General features: G+C 43.1%; 1 protein-coding gene across 1 annotated transcript in view; it reads right to left on the bottom strand.

Moving 5' to 3' along the window:
- LOC123121622 (alcohol-forming fatty acyl-CoA reductase-like) overlaps window positions 1–24,323 on the bottom strand; it is a 31,900-nt gene extending 7,577 nt beyond the window's left edge. The window contains exons 1-2 of the mRNA XM_044541980.1: window positions 24,195–24,323; window positions 24,034–24,104 (exon numbers count right to left, since the gene is read on the bottom strand). Coding sequence (XP_044397915.1) covers window positions 24,034–24,104; window positions 24,195–24,323 — 200 coding nt within the window. The remainder of the gene's footprint in view (window positions 1–24,033; window positions 24,105–24,194) is intronic.
- Between the last annotated feature and the right edge of the window lie 224 nt (window positions 24,324–24,547).

The raw sequence follows: 24,547 nt of genomic DNA, 5'->3' as shown, positions 1-24,547 counted from the left end.
CACCATCCTTCTTCAACATCATGATGCACGTCCTAGTTCACCTATGCGAAGAGATTAACATTTTGGGTCCTGTATTTCTACACAATATGTTACCCTTTGAGAGGTTCATGGGAGTCTTAAAAAAATATGTTCATAACCGTGCTAGGCCAGAAGGAAGCATCTCCAAGGGCCATGAAAATGAGGAGGTCATTGAGTTTTGTATTGACTTTATTCCTGACCTTAAGCCGATTGGTGTTCCTGAATCGCGGCATAAGGGCAGACTGGATGGAAAAGGCACGCTAGGAGGGGAACAAATAATATGTATGGACGGACATTCTCTCGTTGAAGCACACTACACAGTTCTACAGAATTCCGCCTTGGTGGCTCCGTATATGGATGAACACAAGAATTTGCTACGCTCCAAACACCCGGAGCGGTCTAATGACTGGATTACACGTGAACAAACCAGGAGTTTCGCCAGCTGGTTGCAGACACGTACCATGCATGACACCTCTATTGAAGATGACCTGTACTTGCTGTCCCAGTTACCATCTTCGAATATAATGACTTTCAAATGGTATGAGATAAATGGTAATACATTTTGCACGATCGCCCAAGATAAGAAGAGCACCAACCAAAACAGTGGTGTCCGCTTTGATGCAGAAACCAAGATGGGAAAGGAAACATATTATGGTTATATACAGGACATATGGGAACTTGACTATTGACGTGGTTTGAAGGTCCCTTTGTTTCGGTGCAAATGGGTCAATATGACACGAGGTGGGGTAACGGAAGACCCGCAGTACGGAATGACAACAGTGGATCTCAACAATCTTGCGTATGCAGACGAACCACTCGTCCTAGCCAATGATGTGGCATAGGTTTTCTATGTGAAGGACATGTCTACCAAGCCAAGAAAAAGAAAAGATAAGGAAGCGAATGCATCGTACGATGAGCCAAAGCGGCACATAGTTCTTTCTGGGAAGAGAAACATCGTGGGAGTGGATGACAAGACAGACAAGTCAGAAGATTATGAAAAGTTTGATGAAATTGCTCCATTCACAGTGAATATTGACCTGAGCATCCCGTTAAATGATGAAGATTTTCCATGGTTACGGCGCAAAGGGACACACGCGAAGAAAAAGTTTCACACCCAAAGATCTCGGATGTGATCGGCTTCACTATCATCACTTTCTTCTGTGTTTCACACCCAGAAGGGAACCTTTGTAATAGTTAGGGTAGTTATGTGTTTTGGCATTTGAAACACGAAGAAATTTTATGTGCAAACAAATTCTTTCATGCCTTTACTGATTTTTAAAGTTAATTTATTCACAAACTACTGATTCACACTAATTTCAAATAATTCAAAACTTAAACTATTCAAATTTGAAAACTACGGGAACTAACAGAAAGTTTGTAATTTTTTGTACGTAAAGCAAAAATATTCACAAAGAAACTCTAAATACACAAAAAAAACTCAAAAATAAATAAAGCAAAAAAAAATAAAAAAAAGCCCGCCTACTAGGCCAGAGCAGCTTGCATACGACTAGAAACCTAACCTGTTGTTGGGCCAGGACGCAGGCCCGCAAAGGCCCTGTAGGCCCACAGGGCAGCACAGATGACATAGGGCCAGTAGGCCTGCTTTGGAGAGGATCTCGAGAGAGCTATCGCACCGGGGTTTATAAACAAGTGTGGACGCCCCTCGGCTAGCGAGGTGGGACTAAACTTGCCGCACCGCACCTGCGCCAGCGCACCCCCTTTAGTACCGGTTGGTGGCTCCAACCGGTACTAAAGGGGGTGCCTTCCCGCCGCTTGGCCTGGCCAAAGCAGGCCTTTAGTACCGGTTGGTGGCTCCAATCAGTACTAAAGGCCCCTCCTATATAAACAACACTTATGAAAATTTCAGTTTCTCATCTGCTTCTTCTCCTCTGCATCGTCGCCCGCCGCCCCCGTACGTCTCCATATCCCTCGTCGCTGCACCGCCCTCGTCGCCGCCCCGTCGTCCCTGTCCCCGTCGTCACCGCCGCCCCGTCCCGGCCCGTCCTGCGTCGTCCCCGTCCCTGTCGTCGCCGCCCCGTACGTCCCCGTCCCCGTCGTCGCCTCCCCGTCCCTGTCCCCGTCGTCGTCATCCCCGTCGTCGCCACGCCCGTCGGCGTCCCCGTCACCGCCGCCCCGTCGCCGCCCCCGTCGCCTCTCGCCTCGCCGGTGAGCGCGCGCACACACACATACATTTTTTGTTTTTTAGTTATACAAATAGTTAGAAATTTTTCTGTTTTTTAGAAATTGTTAGAAATTTTTCTGTTTTTTAGAAATAGTTAGAAATGTTAGAATTGTTAGAAATGTTAGAATTGTTAGAAATGTTAGAATTGTTAGAATAGTTAGAATTGTTAGAATTGTTAGAAATTTTTAGAATTGTTAGAAATTGTTAGAATAGTTAGAATTGTTAGAATAGTTAGAAATGTTAGAATTGTTAGAACAATTAGAATTGTTAGAAATTTTTCTGTTTTTTAGTTATAGAAATAGTTATAAAAAAGTTAGAATTGTTAGAAATTTTTCTGTTTTTTAGTTATAGAAATAGTTATAAAAAAGTTAGAAATTTTTCTTTTTTTTAGTTCTAGAAATATTAGAAATGTTATACAAATGTTAGTTATATATATATAAATGTTATAATTTTTTTTTCTATTTTTTAGTTATAGAAATATTAGAAATGTTAGTTATATATAGCATTGTTAGAAATGTTATAGAAATGTTAGTTATATAGAAATGTTAGAAATTTTAGTTATCAAAATCCAATCATTAAAAAAATGTTACTTTTTGTGGGCATATAGCTAATATTTGTTCTCGACGATGCCCGGCCCGCATCCTCGCCGTCGACACGTCCGCGACGACGTCCGGCTGACCCATGTCCGGGACTGGGCTCCGCCGGGCTGGCACTGCGAGGTGCTGCCTGGAGGGGCGCGCCGCTTGATGAGGAACCCGGCCCCGGGTCCCGTCGTCGACCCTGATCATGTTTGGTGGCGTTCGCGTGGGCTAGTTTCAGTGCGGAGGGAGCCGGCTCCGCCGGAGGTGGTACGTCGCCGTGTCAGGGAGGAGGACGAGCACGTCCATCTCTACATGGTTGCGTTAGAGGGCGGCAGGTTCTCCAATACCTGGCAGTTTCTACAGGGATCTCACTTCAGCTATGATCCTGTGAGGGTTCCTTCTCTTTGGGTGTCCACCGCCCGCGCCGCAGGAACTGCGAGTGTCCTAGATACTTCTGTAGTATTCGATCTTTATTAGCTACCTAGCCAGTGATGTATTCGATATTATATCTATTATTCGAGACGATGTATTCGAGATTATATCTATTATTCGAGACGATGTATTCGAGATTATATCTATTATTCGAGACGATGTATTCGAGATTATATCTATTATTCGAGACGATGTAATTTGAATACTAAATTGTTTTATATTTATTTTGGATTAGTTAAATAAAAGTTATGCCGGACAATACCGACAGAGAGGGAGAACAGAGCATGTTCGATATCATACGTGGGCCAGATGATGATCAGAATGAAGAAGATTATGACGGCTCCGAATTTCTAAACAACACCGGAGAGGGTGATATGATATTCGATCGCGACGACCGAATGGATGAAGTCATGAACTACGATTATGACAATGACGAAGAACATGTTGATCCTGAAACAACAAAGACCGGCGAGGTATATATATTTATATAAGTAGGCATCTGATGATCATCACATGTTTTAAATGAGTTGAAGATATATTAACGAGTCGATCTTTCTTCTTTCAGCCATCTGGATCGAGCAAATCTTCAGGCAACAGGACGAAACGAGGTCCGAACAAAAAGTTGAAGGAGGGTGTAAAGTATAATATCGAGGCAATCAAACCTAATGGCGAACCATTAGCGCCTAAGAAGATTGCGGACAAGTTCGTTTGTCAGTGCGGAGTTCTTGTGAAGGACCAACTCCCGATCTTCCTTAAAGAATGGAGAGAGCCAGCAAAGCCACGTCCAGATCTTACTTTTGTTGACGACAGACAAAAAAGTCTGCTTTGGGATACTCTCATGGAACATGTCACCCTACCAGATCATTTCACAGAAGCAGATGTGCAGAAAGTCAAGGATGCTGCTCTTAGGGAGATGGCGGTTGCATTCAAGAACCACAAGAATCGTGAATGGGACAAGTACGTCAAGGGAGGAAGGAAGACTCCAGTATTCGAGGGAACACTAGAGAATCAAAGTGCTCATTGGGACGATTTCGTGAAATTCAAGGATTCAGAATTAGCTAAGGAATGGTCGAGAATAAACAAGAAGAATGCCAAAAAAAGGATAAGTTCCATAAGCTGGGGCCAGGTGGCTACGCGGTGGCAATGCCTAAGTGGGATAAGTCTGAGAAAGAGATGGAGGATGCAGATGTCACTCCGGTTACTAAGAGATGGCCCCCCAGGTGTAGGACTTGGTTCTATGCGCATGGGGGGAGTTGGACCCGAAGACAGGCAAAGTTTCGACGAAGGCATGTCTGAACGGAGCCGACGATAATTTACTTGTTGCAATAGAAGACGTTCGAACACGGGTGTTCTAGCCCAACAGAGAGAACGACGAGCTTACGCGTGCCCTGGGAAATCCTGAACACCCGGGAAGAATACGAGGCAAGGGCGCTATTCCATGGTATGAGGGGTTTTCGGACTGGAACACCGACTACAGAACCCGTGTGATAAGGAAGATTGCGGAGGAGAAGCAGAGGAAGATGGAGGAGGAGAAGAGGAAGCTGGTCTATGAACGCCTTCAAGGCCTAGAATCAGCGCACGCGGACTTGGTAGTCAAATTCCAGCGGCAGCAGGAGCAGATCGACTCACTTAGCCAGCAAAGAGGGTCTCAGCAGCTGCAGCAGCTAGCGGATGATCCAGCATTGGATACCACCGCCCCATCCATGCCGAGAAGCAGCATGGGTTCCGCCCCGTTTGACGCAATGCTGGATAGATACCCCGTGGATGACATCGCGGAGAACACTAACTGCGAGCTACACTACAAAATTAAGAACATATCCTTGAAGGTGGCGGACGGCGTTGCTTATACAAATTCCCACGATGCAACCTTCCATTGCAACCCGATTCCAGCAGGCTATGCTCGTGTCGTGGTTGATGAGGTGGTGGACCAATATTCGGGGCTAGAGCTTGACATTCCTGGAGGTGACGAGGAGCACACACTCGGAGATGCCAAACATCATATCATCCTATGGAGAAAGGATTGCATCATCTATCGAAGGCCACCAACACCGCGTCACCCGACTCCTCGTCGAAGTCCGCCACCGAGTCAGTAGACTCCCACCCCTCCATGTCCACCAACGCGTGAGGCCACTCCTCCTCCTCCAATCCGGCAAAGTGTCAGGCCACTCCTCCTCCAAGTCCGACACAGCGTCAGACGTCCACTCCTCCTCCAAGTCCGGCACAACCTCAGGCCACTCCTCCTCCAAGTCTGGCACAGCTTCAGGCCACTCCTCCTCGTCCAACTCAGCCCTGTCAGCCGTCTCCGCCTCCTAAGCAATCGCAGAAGAGACACCCCACAGCTATTGTGCGTAGCGGTACGAGTCGAGGTCATAGTACAGGAAGTACAGGCGGAGGCAAGCGATATAAATATGGTCCAAACCTCACTACTCCTCTTCCTGAGAGGGCTTACGACAGGACCGACGAGCAAACCAATGCCATAGTGCGGGCAGAAGTCGACGCCCATTTTGGACCGAAACCAAAGATCTTGCCTTCGGATCTGAGGTAGAAGGTATACCCAACAGTTTCTTTAGGGTATCCTATGAAGACGCATTTTTACGATTTGGGTTCGAGCTTTTCAGGTTGAAGTTTCTTGACATAAGCATCACATCCCCAAACTTTTAGAAACGACAGCTTAGGTTTCTTCCTAAACCATAATTCATACGGTGTCGTCTCAACAGATTTCGATGGAGCCCTATTTAAAGTGAATGCGGCAGTCTCTAAAGCATAGCCCCAAAATGATAGCGGTAGATCGGTAAGAGACATCATAGATCGCACCATATCCAATAGAGTGCGATTACGACGTTCGGACACACCATTTCGCTGAGGTGTTCCAGGCGGCGTGAGTTGTGAAACTATTCCACATTTTCTTAAGTGTTGGCCAAATTCGTGACTCAAGTATTCTCCCCCACGATCTAATCGCAAGAACTTGATTTTCTTGTCACGTTGATTCTCAACCTCGCTCTGAAATTCCTTGAACTTTTCAAAGGTCTCAGACTTGTGTTTCATTAAGTAGACATACCCATATCTACTCAAGTCATCAGTGAGGGTGAGAACATAACGATAGCCACCGCGAGCCTCAACACTCATTGGACCGCACACATCAGTATGTATGATTTCCAATAAGTTGGTTGCTCGCTCCATTGTTCCTGAGAACGGAGTCTTGGTCATTTTACCCATGAGGCATGGTTCGCACGTGTCAAATGATTCGTAATCAAGAGACTCTAAAAGTCCATCTGCATGGAGCTTCTTCATGCGTTTGACACCTATGTGACCAAGGCGGCAGTGCCACAAGTATGTGGGACTATCATTATCAACCTTACATCTTTTGGTATTCACACTATGAATATGTGTAGCATTACGCTCGAGATTCATTAAGAATAAACCATTCACCATTGGAGCATGACCATAAAACATATCTCTCATATAAGTAGAACAACCATTATTCTCGGATTTAAATGAGTAGCCATCTCGAATTAAACGAGATCCTGATACAATTTCATGCTCAAAGCTGGCACTAAATAACAATTATTGAGGTTTAAAACTAATCCCATAGGTAAATGTAGAGGCAGCATGCTGACGGCGATCACATCGACCTTGGAACCATTCTCGACGCGCATCGTCACCTCGTCCTCCGCTAGTCTCTGCTTATTCCGCAGCTCCTGCTTTGAGTTACAAATATGAGCAACCGCACCGGTATCAAATACCTAGGAGCTACTATGAGTACTGGTAAGGTACACATCAATTACATGTATATCACATATACCTTTAGTGTTGCCGGCCTTCTTATCCGCTAAGTATTTGGGGCAGTTCCGCTTCCAGTGACCACTTCCCTTGCAATAAAAGCACTCGGTCTCGGGCTTGGGTCCATTCTTTGGCTTCTTCCCGGCAGCTTGCTTACCGGGCGCGGCAACTCCCTTGCCGTCCTTCTTGAAGTTCTTCTTACCCTTGCCTTTCTTGAACTTAGTGGTTTTATTCACCATCAACACTTGATGTTCCTTTTTGACTTCTACCTCTACTGATTTCAGCATTGAATATACCTCAGGAATGGTCTTTTCCATCCCCTGCATATTGAAGTTCATCACAAAGCTCTTGTAGCTTGGTGGAAGCGACTAAAGGATTCTGTCAATGACCGCGTCATCCGGGAGATTAACTCCCAGCTGAGTCAAGCGGTTATGCAACCCAGACATTTTGAGTATGTGCTCACTGACAGAACTATTTTCCTCCATCTTACAGCTGAAGAACTTGTCGGAGACTTCATATCTCTCGACCCGGGCATGAGCTTGGAAAACCATTTTCAGCTCTTCGAACATCTCATATGCTCCATGTCTCTCAAAACGCTTTTGGAGCCCCGGTTCTAAGCTGTAAAGCATGACGCACTGAAGGAGGGAGTAATCATCAGCATGTGTCTGCCAAGCGTTCATAACGTCTTGGTTCTGTGGGACGGGTGCATCATCTAGCGGTGCTTCTAGGACATAATATTTCTTGGCAGCTATGAGGATGATCCTCAGGTTCCGGACCCAGTCCGTATAGTTGCTGCCGTCGTCTTTCAGCTTGGTTTTCTCTAGGAACGCATTGAAGTTGAGGACAACGTGGGCCATTTGATCTACAAGACATATTCTAAAGATTTTAGACTAAGTTCATGATAATTAAGTTCATCTAATCAAATTATTCAATGAACTCCCACTCAGATAGACATCCCTCTAGTCATCTAAGTATAACATGATCCGAGTTAACTAGGCAGTGTCCGATCATCACGTGAGACGGACTAGTCAACATCAGTGAACATCTTCATGTTGATCGTATCTTCTATACGACTCATGCTCGACCTTTCGGTCTTCTGTGTTCCGAGGCCATGTCTGTACATGCTAGGCTCGTCAAGTCAACCTAAGTGTATTGCATGTGTAAATCTGGCTTACACCCGTTGTATTCGAACGTTAAAATCTATCACACCCGCTCATCACATGGTGCTTCGAAACAACGATCCTTCGCAACGGTGCACAGTTAGGGGGAACACTTTCTTGAAATTATTATGAGGGATCATCTTATTTAATCTACCGTCGTTCTAAGCAAATAAGATGTAAAACATGATAAACATCACATGCAATCAAATAGTGACATGATATGGCCAATATCATTTGCTCCTTTTGATCTCCATCTTCGGGGCTCCACGATCATCGTTGTCACCGGCATGACACCATGATCTCCATCATCGTTTCTTCTTGAAGTTGTCACGTCATCTATTACTTCTACTACTATGGCTAATGCTTTAGAAATAAAGTAAAGTAATTACATGACGTTTATGTTGACACGCAAGTCATAAATAAATAAAGACAACTCCTATGGCTCCTGCCGGTTGTCATACTCATCGACATGCAAGTCGTGATTCCTATTACAAGAACATGATCATCTCATACATCACATATATCATTCATCACATCCTTTGGCCATATCACATCACAAAACACTTGCTGCAAAAACAAGTTAGACGTCCTCTAATTGTTGTTGCAAGTTTTTACGTGGCTGCTATAGGTTTCTAGCAAGAACATTTCTTACCTACGCCAAAACCACAACGTGAATTGCCAATTTCTATTTACCCTTCATAAGGACCCTGTTCATCGAATCCGATCCGACTAAAGTGGGAGAGACAGACACCCGCCAACCACCTTATGCAACTAGTGCATGTCAGTCGGTGGAACCGGTCTCACGTAAGCGTACGTGTAAGGTTGGTCCGGGCCGCTTCATCCCGCAATGACGCCGAATCAAGATAAGACTAGTAACGGCAAGATAATTGACAATTTCGACGCCCACAACTACTTTGTGTTCTACTCGTGCATAGTAACTACGCATAGACCTAGCTCTGATACCACTGTTGGGGAACGTAGCAGAATTTTAAAATTTTCTATGCATCACCAAGATCAATCTATGGAGTCATCTAGCAACGAGGGAAAGAGGAGTGCATCTACATACCCTTGTAGATCACGAGCGGAAGCGTTCAAGAGAACGGGGTTGATGGAGTCGTACTTGACGTGATTCAAATCACCGATGACCAAGTGTCGAACGGACAACACCTCCGCGTTCAACACATGTACGGTTGGGAAGACGTCTCCTTCAACTTGATCCAGCAAGGGGAAAGTAGAGGTTGATGAAGATCCAGCAGCACGACAGCATGGTGGCGGAAGCAACGGTAATCTCGGCAGGGCTTAGCCAAGCGCTGGGAGACGGAGGAGTGTCACGGGAGGGAGAGGGAGAGGCCAGGGGCTTGGGTGCGCAGCCCTCCCTCCCCCCACTATATATAGGGTGCCTAGGGGGGGGCGCCGGCCCTAGGAGATCCAATCTCCTAGGGGGGCGCCGGCCCTAGGAGATCCAATCTCCTAGGGGGGGCGGCGGCCAAGGGGGTGCCTTGCCCCCCCCCCCCCCCCCAAGGCAAGGGTGGCGCCCCCACCCCTAGGGTTTCTAACCCTAGGCGCAGGGAAGGCCCAAGGGGGGGCGCACCATCACACTAGGGGCTGGTTCCCCTCCCACTTCGGCCTATGGGGCCCTCCGGGATAGGTGGCCCCACCCGGTGGACCCCCGGGACCCTTCCGGTGGTCCCGGTACAATACCGGTGACCCCCGAAACCTTCCCGATGGCCGAAATTGGACTTCCTATATATAAATCTTTACCTCCGGACCATTCCGGAACTCCTCATGACGTCCGGGATCTCATCCGGGACTCCGAACAACCTTCGGGTTACCGTGTGCTAATATCTCTACAACCCTAGCGTCACCGAACCTTAAGTGTGTAGACCCTACGGGTTCGGGAGATAGGGGTGGGCATAAAAACCGACGAACCGAAGACCGAACCGATACCGAAACCGTAAAAACTGAATTTTCGGTTTTTGTCACTGCTACAGTAAAATTCGGTTTTCAATTATACTAACCGAATTTAATTCGAACTGTTCGGTGTTATACCGATAACCGGAACAGAAACCGAAGTAACGTGATCGAACACGCAAAATCCCAGCGCCCAGGTACTTCGCGTGGCCGCATGTTCGTGTCATGGACGGCCTTGTACCTCCCCTGGGCCTTCCACGTACACACAACTATCCAAGGCCCACACTTTTGCACAATAGTTTCTCTCTGGCAGTACAGTACGATATTTCACTTGGATTTATCCCACCTCGGCTAGCTAGACGGGATGACACAGTGAGCTTGGCTACTTAAGAAGACAGGGTACGATGGGTACAACGCACAAAACAGTTAGCCTGCGTCGAGTAAACACTTAATGCAGTGTCATTTTGAATTTATTCTTTCTACTGTTAATTCAGTGCATGATGAAAAAAAATATGTTTTCTGTACTTGGTGCCTAGTTCGGTTAATACTGAAAACCGAACCGAAAAATCGGTTAACCGAACTTTCGGTTAGTTGAATTTTTGTGTCTATTTTGGTTTTCACTTTCACTAACCGAATTTGTAAAAAAACCGAACAGTAGAAACCGAATTTTCGGTTTCTACCGAACGCACAGGCCTATCGGGAGACATGCAGACATGACCGAGAAGCCTCTCCGGTCAATAACCAACAGCGGGATCTAGATACCCATGTTGGCTCCCACATGCTCGACGATGATCTCGTCGGATGAACCATGATGTCGAGGATTCAATCAATCCGTATACAATTCCCTTTGTCAATCGGTACGTTACTTGCCCGAGACTCGATCGTCGGTATCCCAATACCTTATTCAGTCTCGTTACCGGCAAGTCACTTTACTCGTACCATAATGCATGATCCCGTGATCAATCACTTGATCACATTGAGCTTATTATGATGATGCATTGCTGAGTGGGCCTAGAGATACCTCTCCGTCATACGGAGTGACAAATCCCAGTCTCGATTCGTGCCAACCCAACAGACACTTTCGGAGATACCTGTAATGTACCTTTATAGTCACCCAGTTACGTTGTGACGTTTGGCACACCCAAGGCACTCCTACGGTATCCGGGAGTTGCACAATCTCATGGTCTAAGGAAATGATACTTGACATTCAGAAAAGCTACAGGAAACGAACTACACGATCTTTGAGCTATGCTTAGGATTGGGTCTTGTCCATCACATCATTCTCCTAATGATGTGATCCCGTTATCAATGACATCTAATGTCCATAGTCAGGAAACCATGACTATCTTTTGATCAATGTGCTAGTCAACTAGAGGCTCACGAGGGACGTGTTGTGATCTATGTATTCACACATGTATTACGATTTCCGGATAACACAATTATAGCATGAACAATAGACAATTATCATGAACAAAGAAATATAATAATAACCATTTTATTATTGCCTCTAGGGCATATTTCCAACAGGCCCAACAACGTCTACAAGAAGAAGGTTGTGTAGTAGACATCAGATATGAATTTATGTCTTATGGTAAATTCATTCTTTGTTACCCATCTGTTCATGATTTAATATGCTTGGAGTTTTACATCTACATGGTGGGATGAATCATTGTATCTAGCAATTGTTTGAATCTGACAAATTCAGTTTGGTGTGGTTACTAGAAAAATGTCGGAATTCTCTCTGACTTACAGTAAGTTCTTTGCTCTGTTCTTTGTCTGTTCATGATTTTGCAATGCTGTGTAGTTTTAGATCTTTTTGGTGGGATGCATCCTCTGTATTTTATTTACTGCTCATTTGAATCTGACAAATTCACTTGGTCTGGTTACTAGAAGCTCTTAAAAGCCAAGAAGTATCCCCGACCTGTATTTTACGTGTAGTGTAGTACTCCATATGAGGTTAGGTTCAGACATTTGTGCAAGTCAAGTTCCACCAAACCAAATTTTCAGCTTATGCAGGAATAAATGATCAGCTAAAGAAGCATGTTCCTCTGTTCAGCAACATCACAGGTTCAGCAACATCAGGCTGCATGCTACGCTGCATAGCGCAAAGAGACGGCACAAATTCTCGCAGAGAGAAGAAAAAGAGACTGCACAGCGCAACAAGGTCTTTGGTCTTTGATCTCTCAATTTTTATACATGTACATCCCCTCCTATGATGCTAGCTGAAGCAGCTTGTTGAGTTAATTTGAAATATTTTATGCACTTTTCTGTTGAGTGCCTTTATTTTAAACTATGAGATATGCCTATGTTTATTTTAAACTATTGAGTGCCTTTATTTTAAACTATGAGATATGCCTATGAGGTTGATTTTCAAAATGTATATATCTAATATTTCTTACTGCAGCTTTAAGCTTCACTGTCATCTAACTTTGTCTAGTTAATTTTTGTTATCTGTCTTTAAACCTATAAAATGGGTGATATGTACACTTGTCGTTAACTACATGTGTTTCCTGAACATGTCTAAAGTTTTTATAAGAAATACAATTTTGAGCTCGGGCAATCGTAGGATGACTAGACATGCACATACTACATATGATTTGAGATGTATATGTATGCAGTTTCACCCTTTGCTAAAAAATGTCCTATACAATGTAGACTTTGTGAAGCCACATGAGCTAGGGGTTGCACCGCAGGAGCATAGCGTGTACAAGTACTGAAAATTGAAGATTGCATTGCAGCTCATCAGTATGCCTTCCTTGCAATCTTTGAAGCCAATTAAATTCTGAAGTGTTATTTTTTCTGTACAAGTTTGTATGTGTCAAGTACTTGCTAATTGATGTTTTGAGGGGTGCTCATATACTTACTCGTCAACATGGAAAGTTTTCACATTTGTCCTAGCTGTCTCTATGGGTTAGCGACTTGGCATAGATGTTGTAATAAGGTTTCACATTTGCTTCTCTGACAAGTAAGGTATGTTTTTATTCATATGTAGAAGATAGCAACAGAGTGCTGCAGGATAATGAGATGTTGAAGCGGCGGACTGAATCCATGACACCGAAGTGCAATTGTGGCAGATTATCTCTATCTTTTCTTTTCATTTTTCTTATTATTGAGTGAGAACAGAATGAGGAACTGTGTGATAGTACATACTCCCTCCGGTCCTTTTTACACTTCATATAAGAATTGTCTGAAGTCAAACTTCGTCCAGTTTGACCATATTTATATGAAAAATATTAAGATCTACAATGCTAAATTTATACAATGCGAAAACTAAAGTCATGATGCATCTAATGTAATTGATTTCACAATCAGAATGTTGGTATTTTTTCTGTAAACTTGGTCAAAGTTTACGAGGTTTGACTTCAGACAAATCTTATATGTGAAGTAAAAAGGACCGGAGGGAGTACAACAACTGTAGTAAAAAAGAACTTATGTTTGCAATTGTTAATGACATAGATACTTGCATGTTCTTTGAAGTGGTCATTTGTGAGTAGCAATGCATAATGAGGTTTTGGCTGATTTATTTCCTTCAGTTTCCGGTTATCCATGAAATAGGAGCCCATCAGTGCTCACTATTGTGCTCAATATTGTGTTTACTGGGAACTGTATGCATAAAATGGAATTGGTGGATTTTATTTTTTTATTATAAATTAATTAGTAGTGGCGTGGGAAAAAACTACGCGCTACTAAATACTAGTAGCGTTGGTAGTATGCACACGCTACTACTATTTCGTTAGTAGTGGCGAAAGCAGTAGCGTGGGTCGCACACGCTACTACTAACTTTGTTAGTAGTATCGCGGGTTTAACCCACGCTACTACTAACTATTAGCTGTAGCGCGATACTAGTAGCGTGGTTACCCGCGCTGCTAATAGCCATTTTACCCGCACTGCTGGTTGTCTTTTTCCTAGTAGTGTCACGTCAGCGTACGTGTAAGGTCGGTCCGGGCCGCTTCATCCCACAATGCTGCCGAATCAAGATAAGACTAGTAACGGTAAGCAAATTGAACAAATCATTGCCCACAACTACTTTGTGTTCTACTCGTGCATAGAATCTACACATAGACCTAGCTCATGATGCCACTGTTGGGGAACATAGCAATAATTTAAAATTTTCTTATGTGTCACCAAGATCAATCTAGGAGATGCTAGCAACAAGAGAGAGGGAATGCATCTTCATACCCTTGAAGATCTCTAAGCGGAAGCGTTACAAGGAACACGGATGATGGAGTCGTACTCGCGGAGATTCAAATCGCGGAAGATCCGATCCAGCGCCGAACGGACGGCGCCTCCACGTTCAACACATGTACAGCCCGGGGACGTCTCCTCCTTCTTGATCTAGCAAGGGGAGAGGAGAAGTTGAGGGAGAGCTCCGGCAGCATGACGGCGTGGTGGTGGAGCTTGCAGTTCTCTGGCAGGGTTTCGCTAAGCACCACGAAGGAGGAGGAGGTGTTGGAGAGGGGGAGGGCTGCGCCAGGGGAAGGGTATAGCAGCCCTCAAACCCCACTCCGCCCACTATTTATAGGGGGAAAGGGAGAGGGGGTCGGCCCCCTAGATCCCATCTACAAGGGGGGGGGCAAGGGGGGACTTGCCCCCCAAGTCAGTTGGGAGGCGCCCCCACTCCCTAGGGTTTTCAACACTAGGCGCCTTGGGCCCTTGGAGGGGCACACCAGCCACTAAGGGCTGGTTCCCACCCTTGTTCAGCCCACTTGGCCCACCAGGGTAGGTGGCCCCACCCAGTGGACCTCCGGACACCTTTCGGTGGTCCCGGTACAATACCGATAACCCCTGAAACCATTCCGTCGACTGAAACTGGACTTCCCATATATAAATATTCACCTCCGTACCATTTCGGAACTCCTCGCGACATCCGGGATCTCATCCGGGACTCCAAACAACCTTTGGTAACCACATACTATTTTCCATAACAACTCTAGCGTCACCGAACCTTAAGTGTGTAGACCCTACGGGTTCGGGAACCATGCAGACATGACCAAGACATCTTTCCGGCCAATAACCAACAGCAGGATCTGGATACCCATGTTAGCTTCCACATGTTCCACGATGATCTCATCGGATGAACCACGATGTCGAGGATTCAATCAATCCCGTATACAATTCCCTTTGTCCATCAGTGTGTTACTTGCCCGAGATTCGATCGTCGGTATCCCCATACCTCGTTCAATCTCGTTACCGGCAAGTCTCTTTACTCGTTCCGTAACGCATGATCCCATGACCAACTCCTTAGTCACATTGAGCTCGTGATGATGATGCATTACCGAGTGGGCCCAGAGATACCTCTCCATCATACGGAGTGACAAATCCCAGTCTCGATTCATGCCAACCCAACAGACACTTTCAGAGATACCTGTAGTGCACCTTTATAGCCACCCAGTTATGTTGTGACGTTTGGTACACCCAAAGCATTCCTACGGTATCCGGGAGTTGCACAATCTCATGTTCTAAGGAAATGATACTTTATATTAGAAAAGCTTTAGCAAACGAACTACATGATCTTGTGCTACGCTTAGAATTGGGTCTTGTCCATCACATCATTCTCCCAATGATGTGACCCCGTTGTCAATGACATCCAATGTCCTTGGTCAGGAAACCATAACCATCTATTGATCAACGAGCTAGTTAACTAGAGGCTTACTAGGGACATATTACGATCTATGTATTCACACATGTATTACGGTTTCCGTTTAATACAATTATAGCATGAACAATAGGCAATTATCATGAACACGGAAATATAATAATAACCACTTTATTGTTGCCTCTTGGGCATATTTCCAACACTCAGGGCATTAGGTAGGTCAACGCATGTCTTATGTTATGCCATGCATGTTAATGTTATTTTGTTTAAAAACATATTATACAATGGATTATATCTTAATGTTATCTCTAACAGTTAATCATTGCATGCTCCTAAATTTGTGGAATGATTAAAATTATACTAGAAAATATATAGCTAAGAAATGACATCTTACAACAGATAGAACTGTCTTATACTCACTTCTCACTCCTAAATTTGTAGATTAATGGAGTATTTCTTAATAAGAGAGGGCTAAGAGAAGACAATCTCTTTTTCTCATTTCTCACTCATCCAACTCAACAATTATTCTACGGGACATTGCTAAGATAGAACCATTGACACACCCTATTGCCCAATTAATGAGCAGGAATGTATATTGTCCAAATTCTACACGTAAAATACTTGACTTGATGTATTGAGAAGTTAAAGTTAACTCTGATTTAGAATGACCAAGGAAAAATCTACCATATATATACACACTAGCTAGTCAAGTCAAGAAAAATCCGCCAAGGCAATTATACCATCTGAATATCGATAGCTGTTTATGTAGAATATCAAGACCTAGCTAGCTAGAGAGCTACTACATTAACTCTCAAAAGACTTGTGCTATTTGAATGGCAAGGTCAAGAAAATTACACACGGTCAGGCACTTATTGCAGGATATTGTGTTCACACCTTGAAGTACATAGTTTTCCTAAATAACGAATCTGCAGTTTCTACTATTTTCTTAAGCTATGAAAAATCCAATTGTACATTTCCCTTAAGTTTGGAAAGGTATCTGCTTTTAAGTAAAATATGGTGGACACTTCCATCCTGAACCATGGACAAGAGGGTCACATCCATATGTGACGGAAAATAGTACATTTCCCTCTTGGTTTATCACAGAACTGAACTATATAGGGTGCATTATTGAAAGGGACAAAATCCCTTAATGCAATTTAACATAATTATCCATCTTATTATGTGTAATTCCAGGCGGCATACACTATATGTATTTTCCTTTTTCTTTCTGAAGCTGAGGCAAAATATTTTCCACATCGATAAATTAAGTAGAAGAGAACTGTCAAGTAGATTGATGAAAAACTAGGCGAAGCCCATTACAACATGGACACATGTGGATTACTCCCAAAGCATGAATTTCCACGATCACCCCACCAGACAAGCAAACGTCCCCACTACAACCACAAACCTCAGGCCCATGGATCACAACATTTCGAAAGAACCAACATTGAAAACACATCAACAAATACATCAGACAAGACACAACAACCCGAAAATATGAGAACAATCCATCAAGCAGTCACAGACACCTTGCCTATGGCGCCACTCTTCTTGATTCTGCTCCGAAATGATTTCTCCTTCGGGGTGCCAGAACGATGGCTAGCGCACACCCTCTTGCTCTTGTCCCTGGTTGCCTTCTCCTTCAGGAAGCAACCGACCATCTTGCTAGATCTAGGGTTAGCAATCTCCAATATGGCCATTAATTCTCAAAAAAATAGTGGAGAGAGCCTAAAAAACATGCGATGACGCAATGGATGTCACAACCTCATTACTCACAGGAACCACCTGGACGATGGGCTTAGGCAATTGGAAGACAACACCGCCCAAACCTCCATGCTCCACGAAGATAAGTACCTTGCTAGTCTCTGGCGATGGTGGTGTGGGAGGCGGTGCAACCACTATCGAGGTCACAAGCGAGTCTGCATGTACCATTGACAAAGGCGAAGCATGCTCCCCACACATCGTTTGTAGCTCGGGCATGATCTGCAGCATCAGAGCAAGAACCTCGATGATGTCCTCACTCCTAGAGGCGGTTGACGCAACATGCAATGGTGACACGAAGGGCTAACACGAGGGGGAAAACATCCATAGAGGCCAACTTCCGCTCTGTCCACACAATCAACATGGAGCTCGGTCGGGTGAGTGACATCAGGCGCAACTATGAGCCTACCAAGGGTAGCTTCCACCCTCACGAGAAAACTCCTAACCCGCACCAGGCAACCTTGCAACTCAAGGGGAAGCAACTCAGCCTGCTCAGCCAAGACGGACTGCAAATTATCCTGATCGGGAGAATCTTGGCAAATCTAACTGGGTCAAATTAAAAGATTCAGTGACATTGGAATCCATCAGAATGTATACATCAGTGCAATTAATTAGTTCTGTAAGTAGAGTGGAATATACAATTTTTCCTCGAGAGATGTCATGATCATCCTAATGACATGCAATTTATATGACTTCGCAATCCGTGTAATCCTATAAGAGGAGAAGTTTTTCCAAGCATTTGGTCATCAACAACTCAAACTTGCTGGAGAGAGCCAGTTAAGAATCAAGGCCTCTCCAAATCCAAACAACATGACGTCAAAGCCGAAAGGTGAGCTAATTATCCTCCAGTTATTATAGTCCCATTCATTAACCAAGTAAACTAAATTTTGTATCATTTTTTTTGCATGCAGCCATGGATACTAACGGTGCGCCTGGATTGAAAAATTCTGAGGCTAGGACGAAAGGTAGTAGTCATCCGAGCATTGCTAGACAGACAATAGCTATCTGCGCGATTTCTGCACGATGGACTACTGCATCCATTAGAATCATCCAAAAATCGTCTCTGAACTGTCGTGTGTAGAGTAGTTTCCTATTCATCCTGCTGGATACAATCACCATTGCTAGCCTCTTCAAATTTGGCCTCATTTTACACTGGAAGACATAGCCAGCCTTCTAACATCATAATCACATGCATGCATGACTAATTAAATGTACGTGCACCATCGTCGACTGATTGATTGATATTGTCGTGCAGGGAAACATGCGCATGTGCAGCAAGACGCATCTTCTACTGGTTAGTACTCCAGCATTCGAGCTTGCTATAGTCTCCAAGCAGAGCAGCTACTGAGCTACGCGTACTCGACGATCGCATTTCTAAACATAAGTCTTTTTAAAGATTTTAATATGGATTACATAAGAAGCAAAATGAGTGAATCTACACTCTAAACTACGTCTATATACATTCGTATGTCGTCTATATTGAAATCTCTAAAAAGACTTATATTTAGAAGCGGATGGAGTAGCTTTTTTCCCTGTCTCCCAAAGCTGAAGCTTTTCTTTAGTACAAGTTTTCATGACCAAATAATCAACGGATTCTATAAAGTTTATCGATCCCTTGTGATTTCACATTTCTGTGCAGCACCTAAAGCTAAAGCGCCAAGTACTACCCAACTGCCGACGTTTGCACCAAACAGCAAACATGAAAAGCCAGCCAACCCAGGTATACGAACTATAATTGTTCATCTGCATATATGTTGTGCGTGTGGCTCCACAGAAACCTGACACACTGAAATTTTATTTTGTTAGGCGGCAAGGCTCCAAAGCGGTGAATTCCGGATTCATATATACTCCCTCTGTAAACTAATATAAGAGTGTTTAGATAACTAAAATAGTAATCCAAACGCTCTTATATTAGTTTACGGAGGGAGTACATTTTAAACCTCTTGTGTGGATTGATGAAGAAGAATAATGACATGTACATCATTTGGCGTGCTTTGTCTACTAAATAATACATATACCGAAGACTCTAATAGTATCTAAGAAGTTAAGAGGTGGAAAAGAAATATGGATCGATCTATTGCATGTTAATAGTTTGTACGTCCTCGGTGGATTTCGCCACTGTCCTAAGTTCATGTACTGGTATTGTATTGAATTCTCATGTATTGGTAAATTTGGATGGTATTGAGTTGTATCTTCTTTCTTGCCATGGAGTGAATTTTATCTCTTTTTCCCAAACCTGTGAATTTTATCTTGAGCAGTGTCAAACTGGAGCATTAATAAACTCTGCTTCAGATAAACAAGTAATCTATCACATTGTGACCTCAAACGAACGAATATACTTTCATGAAAATTATGTAATTAATATCAACATTTTTTGGGGTTAGGAAAAATAACCAGTGGGATGAGGTAGGACCGCTCTCCAGTAATACTAGTCAAATACAACTTGGAATTATTCGAAGGAACTTCAATTTTTCCAAAATTTATCTAAATTTATTGAATTTGAACAAACTTTGTAAAAAAAAGGTAAACACAAGGTAGTTACCGGAGATTATCCGAGACAAAAATATCTTCGTAATACACAAGAAATTCCTTGCACAAGTACGCATGTGCCATGCCACGCTCTCTTTCGGTGGCACTTTCATGCCGGCGGATGGTTCCGCAGGGTTGGGCATGATTCTTTGGAACTCTACCAGGAGGATTGTTTTCACTTCATGTCGATAATGAAGCTCTCGGAGTGGAGATCCATGTGATAATGCAAACCATGGCCCTGGCGCTTCAATGGATAGATCTCCCATTTATCGTTCAAACTGATTCTTCAGTGGCCCTATTTGCCTTGTGAGACAATACGCTAGACCGCTCGGCGTATGGGCATCTAGTTGCTGAGATCAAAAGGTGGATACAAGAATGGGAGTTTATGCCCTAGAAAGTAGCCTGAGATCAGAACAGGTTGGCTAATTGTTTGGCAATTTTTGGTTGTTCTAAACGCAGTACTGGAATAAAACTTCTTAATTCTCTGCAAAAAAGAACTTCGCCGTTTGGTACCTTTCTACATGTAACCACAATCTTATTTTTATTTTGTTTTTTGTGGGGACTATAACAACCATAGTTATTTATTGTGTTGCATATATCATATAAGTGCAATGTCTACACATTTGCTACTAGTGCAACTGTGCAAGTCTATCTAAGCTTCCGCTAGTTCACCCCTTTTTTCCATATATGTGTAAAAAACATATTATGGTGGGAAATTCACTTTACCGGGTAGCATGACATAACTTCATGTGTCCAATATAGCATACAAATATGCATCTCACTAAACAGAGTCCATGTTTTGTACTCCCTCTGTCCATAATATAAGAACGTTTTGGACACTAGACTAGTTTCAAAAATGTTCTTATATTATGGGACAGAGGGAGTACATGCTATGGTTGTATTGGCTTGATGTCACGATTGATTAAGAGTGAAACAAGCGGGTGTAGCTATGCCGAGATGGATCGAGCGAGGTGGCCAAGTGAGACCCAACCAGGTATGTCGTCGTCAAATGTGTGCACTAGGCATGCCTTTAATTGTACACCTCTAAGCTACAAATGCCGCTAAGAAAATTCTTCTCATGGAGTAAGGAGCCAGCGAGTGAGAACACAGCCAGCTCACCACAAAAATGAGTTAGTAGAAAGTTCGTTCAGCCGCGATCTATTAATGAAACAATGATTACAATAGAAAAAAGAGGCATGCATGTACCTATCCAATTGACCAATGCACAAATGAAAGATTCGCTGTCCTACTACAAAACATGCATTGACTCAATCATGTCAGATTATTGGGACGAGGAAAAAAACTATAATAAGTACTCCATCAAGATTTGTATAGTGTGCGAGGGTTTTAAATTTGACTAATAAAATATGTGTAATATGTGGCCCTCAAAGTTTCACGGCATGATGTACTACCTCCATCCTGATTTACTGGTCCCCTCCGTATTTTCGGTCATATTTTGATCATAATTTTAACTAATAAAATATAAGTCATATGTAGAAAAATAAAATAGAAACTACATTCAAATAGGAATCCAACATTATAATTTTTGTGACATGCATTAACATTCGCTAGTCAATTATATGGCCAAATTTTGACCCAAAAATAGGAGGGGCTAGTACTCGGGCGGAGGTAGTAGTACATACATATGCCTCAAAATATGGGCAATGTCTGTATCTCGCCTCTAGAGGGAGTGGTTGCCCACATCGGACAGGGTGGGCCGGCCGAGCATGGCGTATGATCGCTAGTTTTTCTTCCAACGAAGATTCGAGTATGATCTCTAGTTTGATACGCTACAAACTGTTTTTTTAGGGTATGTACAGTTTTGTTAGCTCTAAAAATACTATGTGAAGTTTTGCTAGCTCTAAAAGGATGTAGCATTTCTAAAAAAACATTTTCCTCTTTTATATGTAGTAATTATTTTAAAATAATTATTTTATTCTACTAAATGTACAAAAAAATTCCGTGTATTAAAATGTATATAAATTTTAAAAATGCATGTGTTAAAAGTTATTTTCTTGTGTGTTTGAAAAATGTTTGATGTCTATTTTAAATTTTATGCATGATGTATTAAAGATGATCATTGTATATTTTTTTAAAAATTGATCTTGTGTTGATATTTTTTAATCATACATTTAAAAATGTTCATAGTATAATTTCCAAAATATTTATTGTTTGTTAAATTTTAGTTAGTATGTGCTTCTCGAGGAAGCATAGGTTGTGCTTCTTGTGGAAGCGCGGGATTTGCTTTTTCCTTTTACGGAAAGCACGACTATGTTTCTCGTAGAAACACATGTTGTGCCTTTTGCAGAGAAGCATTTCTTATGAAACAATTTTTTTACTCCAAAACTGAGCAAAAACCGAAAAGACGAATAAACCAAAAAATACTAAAAAGGTGTGTAGAAAAATAAAATAGAAACAATAAAAAGAGGGAGTGCCCAACACATGGCGGCGGCTCGGTGCACTGCTTGGGGTGCTCCCAGGGTAAAGGCGTAACCTTTAGGCCTTGTACAATGCAAGGTTCTTAAGGAAGGTGCTTAGAAAAATAAATCAGGTTTTTCTTAAGCACCGGTGCTTATTTGTACAGGATATACGCTTAACTAAGCGTCTGTCCTGTAGAAATAGACACCAATGCTTAAGAAAAACTCGGTTTATTTTTCTAAGCATCTCCCTAAACATCTTTCATCGTACAAAGCCTTAGTTAGTTGCTCCAACGAACCAGCCATCACACCTTAAATCTGGCCCCGACTCCAAACAAAGCGGGCCCACACTCAAGGAAATGAACGAAGTGGCTTAACAGACCGCAGCTCAAAAATTGGCATGTGTAGGCGAGCACTCGTTCCCACTCACAATTGCGCTGTATATGGGCGAATCTTATTTGACACCCGTAGGCGTCAAATGGGGAACGTGACGCTCCCAGGCAACGGAACTGGGCTGGTGCAGTACAAATTTTCGTACTGTTTTGTTGATGCACAGCAACTGCAGCGTTTTTTAAGTTACTAGTAAGCGTGCACGTGCAACGCATGTATAATCGTAGAAAGAAATTTCTTGAGTCATTCTAGTTAAGACATAACTATCTCATATCTAGCATGCACATAGTGGACTTCTCAAGCAGACAACCATACAGAATTAACAAAACCCATTAATTCAACAGTACAATATAATGGTTTCAAACGTGCAAAGTATATCACAAGTTGTATCAAACTGCATGATGAGTGCGGTGCAGGGGGGGGGGGGAGGGGTCCGAAAACAGCTTCCCTTTATTTACAGAATCACAAAATAATCACTAAAAGAGAGTGAAAAGCATGGAACACATTCTGCTCATCATGTTAGGTTGCATATACTAATGTTAGGATTGACAATATACATAACTCAATACAAATGCTTCAGCAGAATCAGTGGTGAGAGAACTAAATCAGTAAGTATTCTGCTTACAAGCAACACAATGGCTGGCAAAAGTTATCTTCTGAAAAGAAACACATTCTGCTCTCTTTCTGTACAAGTACAATATGTGAAACCACTCTCCCCATACCATAAATTTGATCTTCTCACCATCATTATCTACAAGCACAATCTGCTTTCTTTCCGTACATCTAAAAGGTTCTAAACTCACAATCTTCTCAATCCTGCAAGAAAGAAAGGGTGGGTTCTGAACCTTTCTGTAGCAAAGTCAGCTTCTACAGTTCACCCAATTAAATTTTATTGCGAGAAGCAAATTTCTTCCTTTTTATTCTCACCACCAAAGGAGAGTATTTTTTTTGTAGCACAGAGCAAACATGTATGTACAGAGGTCTAATAATGAATCCTCCTATACATGTTCACCAGTAAAGCAATTAGCTTTGATGGCCTTATTGATTGTACAGAGCTCCAAGAATCCTCCTATACATGTATTTACAGAGGTCTAATAACGCTAAACCACAAATCCTCCTACACATGTTCACCAGTAAAGCAATCAGCTATGATGCTCCAAGAACAATATTCAATAGAATAGCAGTAGAGAGACAAATCTCAACAGATAGGAGAGAAACTACGCAGTGAGGGAGCGAAGCGAAGATGGGACTGAACCTGGGAGCCCCATCCGATCACGACAGAGGACATGACGCCCTTGACGCCTCCGGGGGCAGTGGGAAGAGGTTGCACCCGCCCGCCACCACATACTGCAGAGGCACACACAAAACAAAACAAAAACATCATAAACCAATATCTGGAGAGGGAGAAGGAATAGGAACGGGAGTGCAGGTGCAGACCTCGTCGTGGCTGGCGAGGGAGATCTTCTCCTTGTTGAAGACGCCGATGTCGAAGTCGAGCGTGCAGCCCTCCGCTGTGCAGCCGCCACGGCACCATGAGCATACAAAATAATCTCCATCATCGGCCATAGTCTCCTCGGGTTCTAGCATCAATGTTGCATTTTTCCAAGCAATCTATGACCTAGAAAAAAAATCATGTTGTTCATATTATATACAACGAAAAATAAGATTCTAGCATCAATGTTATGCATTTCAGTACTGATTAACAAAGTCTCTTTTTTCGTAACTATCTTAGCTAAAAAATGTTTTTAGTATGTCTTAGGCTCTTCGCTAATTCTGGGCATAATAGTCTC

This window comes from Triticum aestivum, chromosome 1A (assembly GCF_018294505.1).
Source record: "Triticum aestivum cultivar Chinese Spring chromosome 1A, IWGSC CS RefSeq v2.1, whole genome shotgun sequence".
NCBI lineage: Eukaryota > Viridiplantae > Streptophyta > Magnoliopsida > Poales > Poaceae > Triticum > Triticum aestivum.
This window is presented reverse-complemented; position numbering and strand designations above follow the sequence as displayed.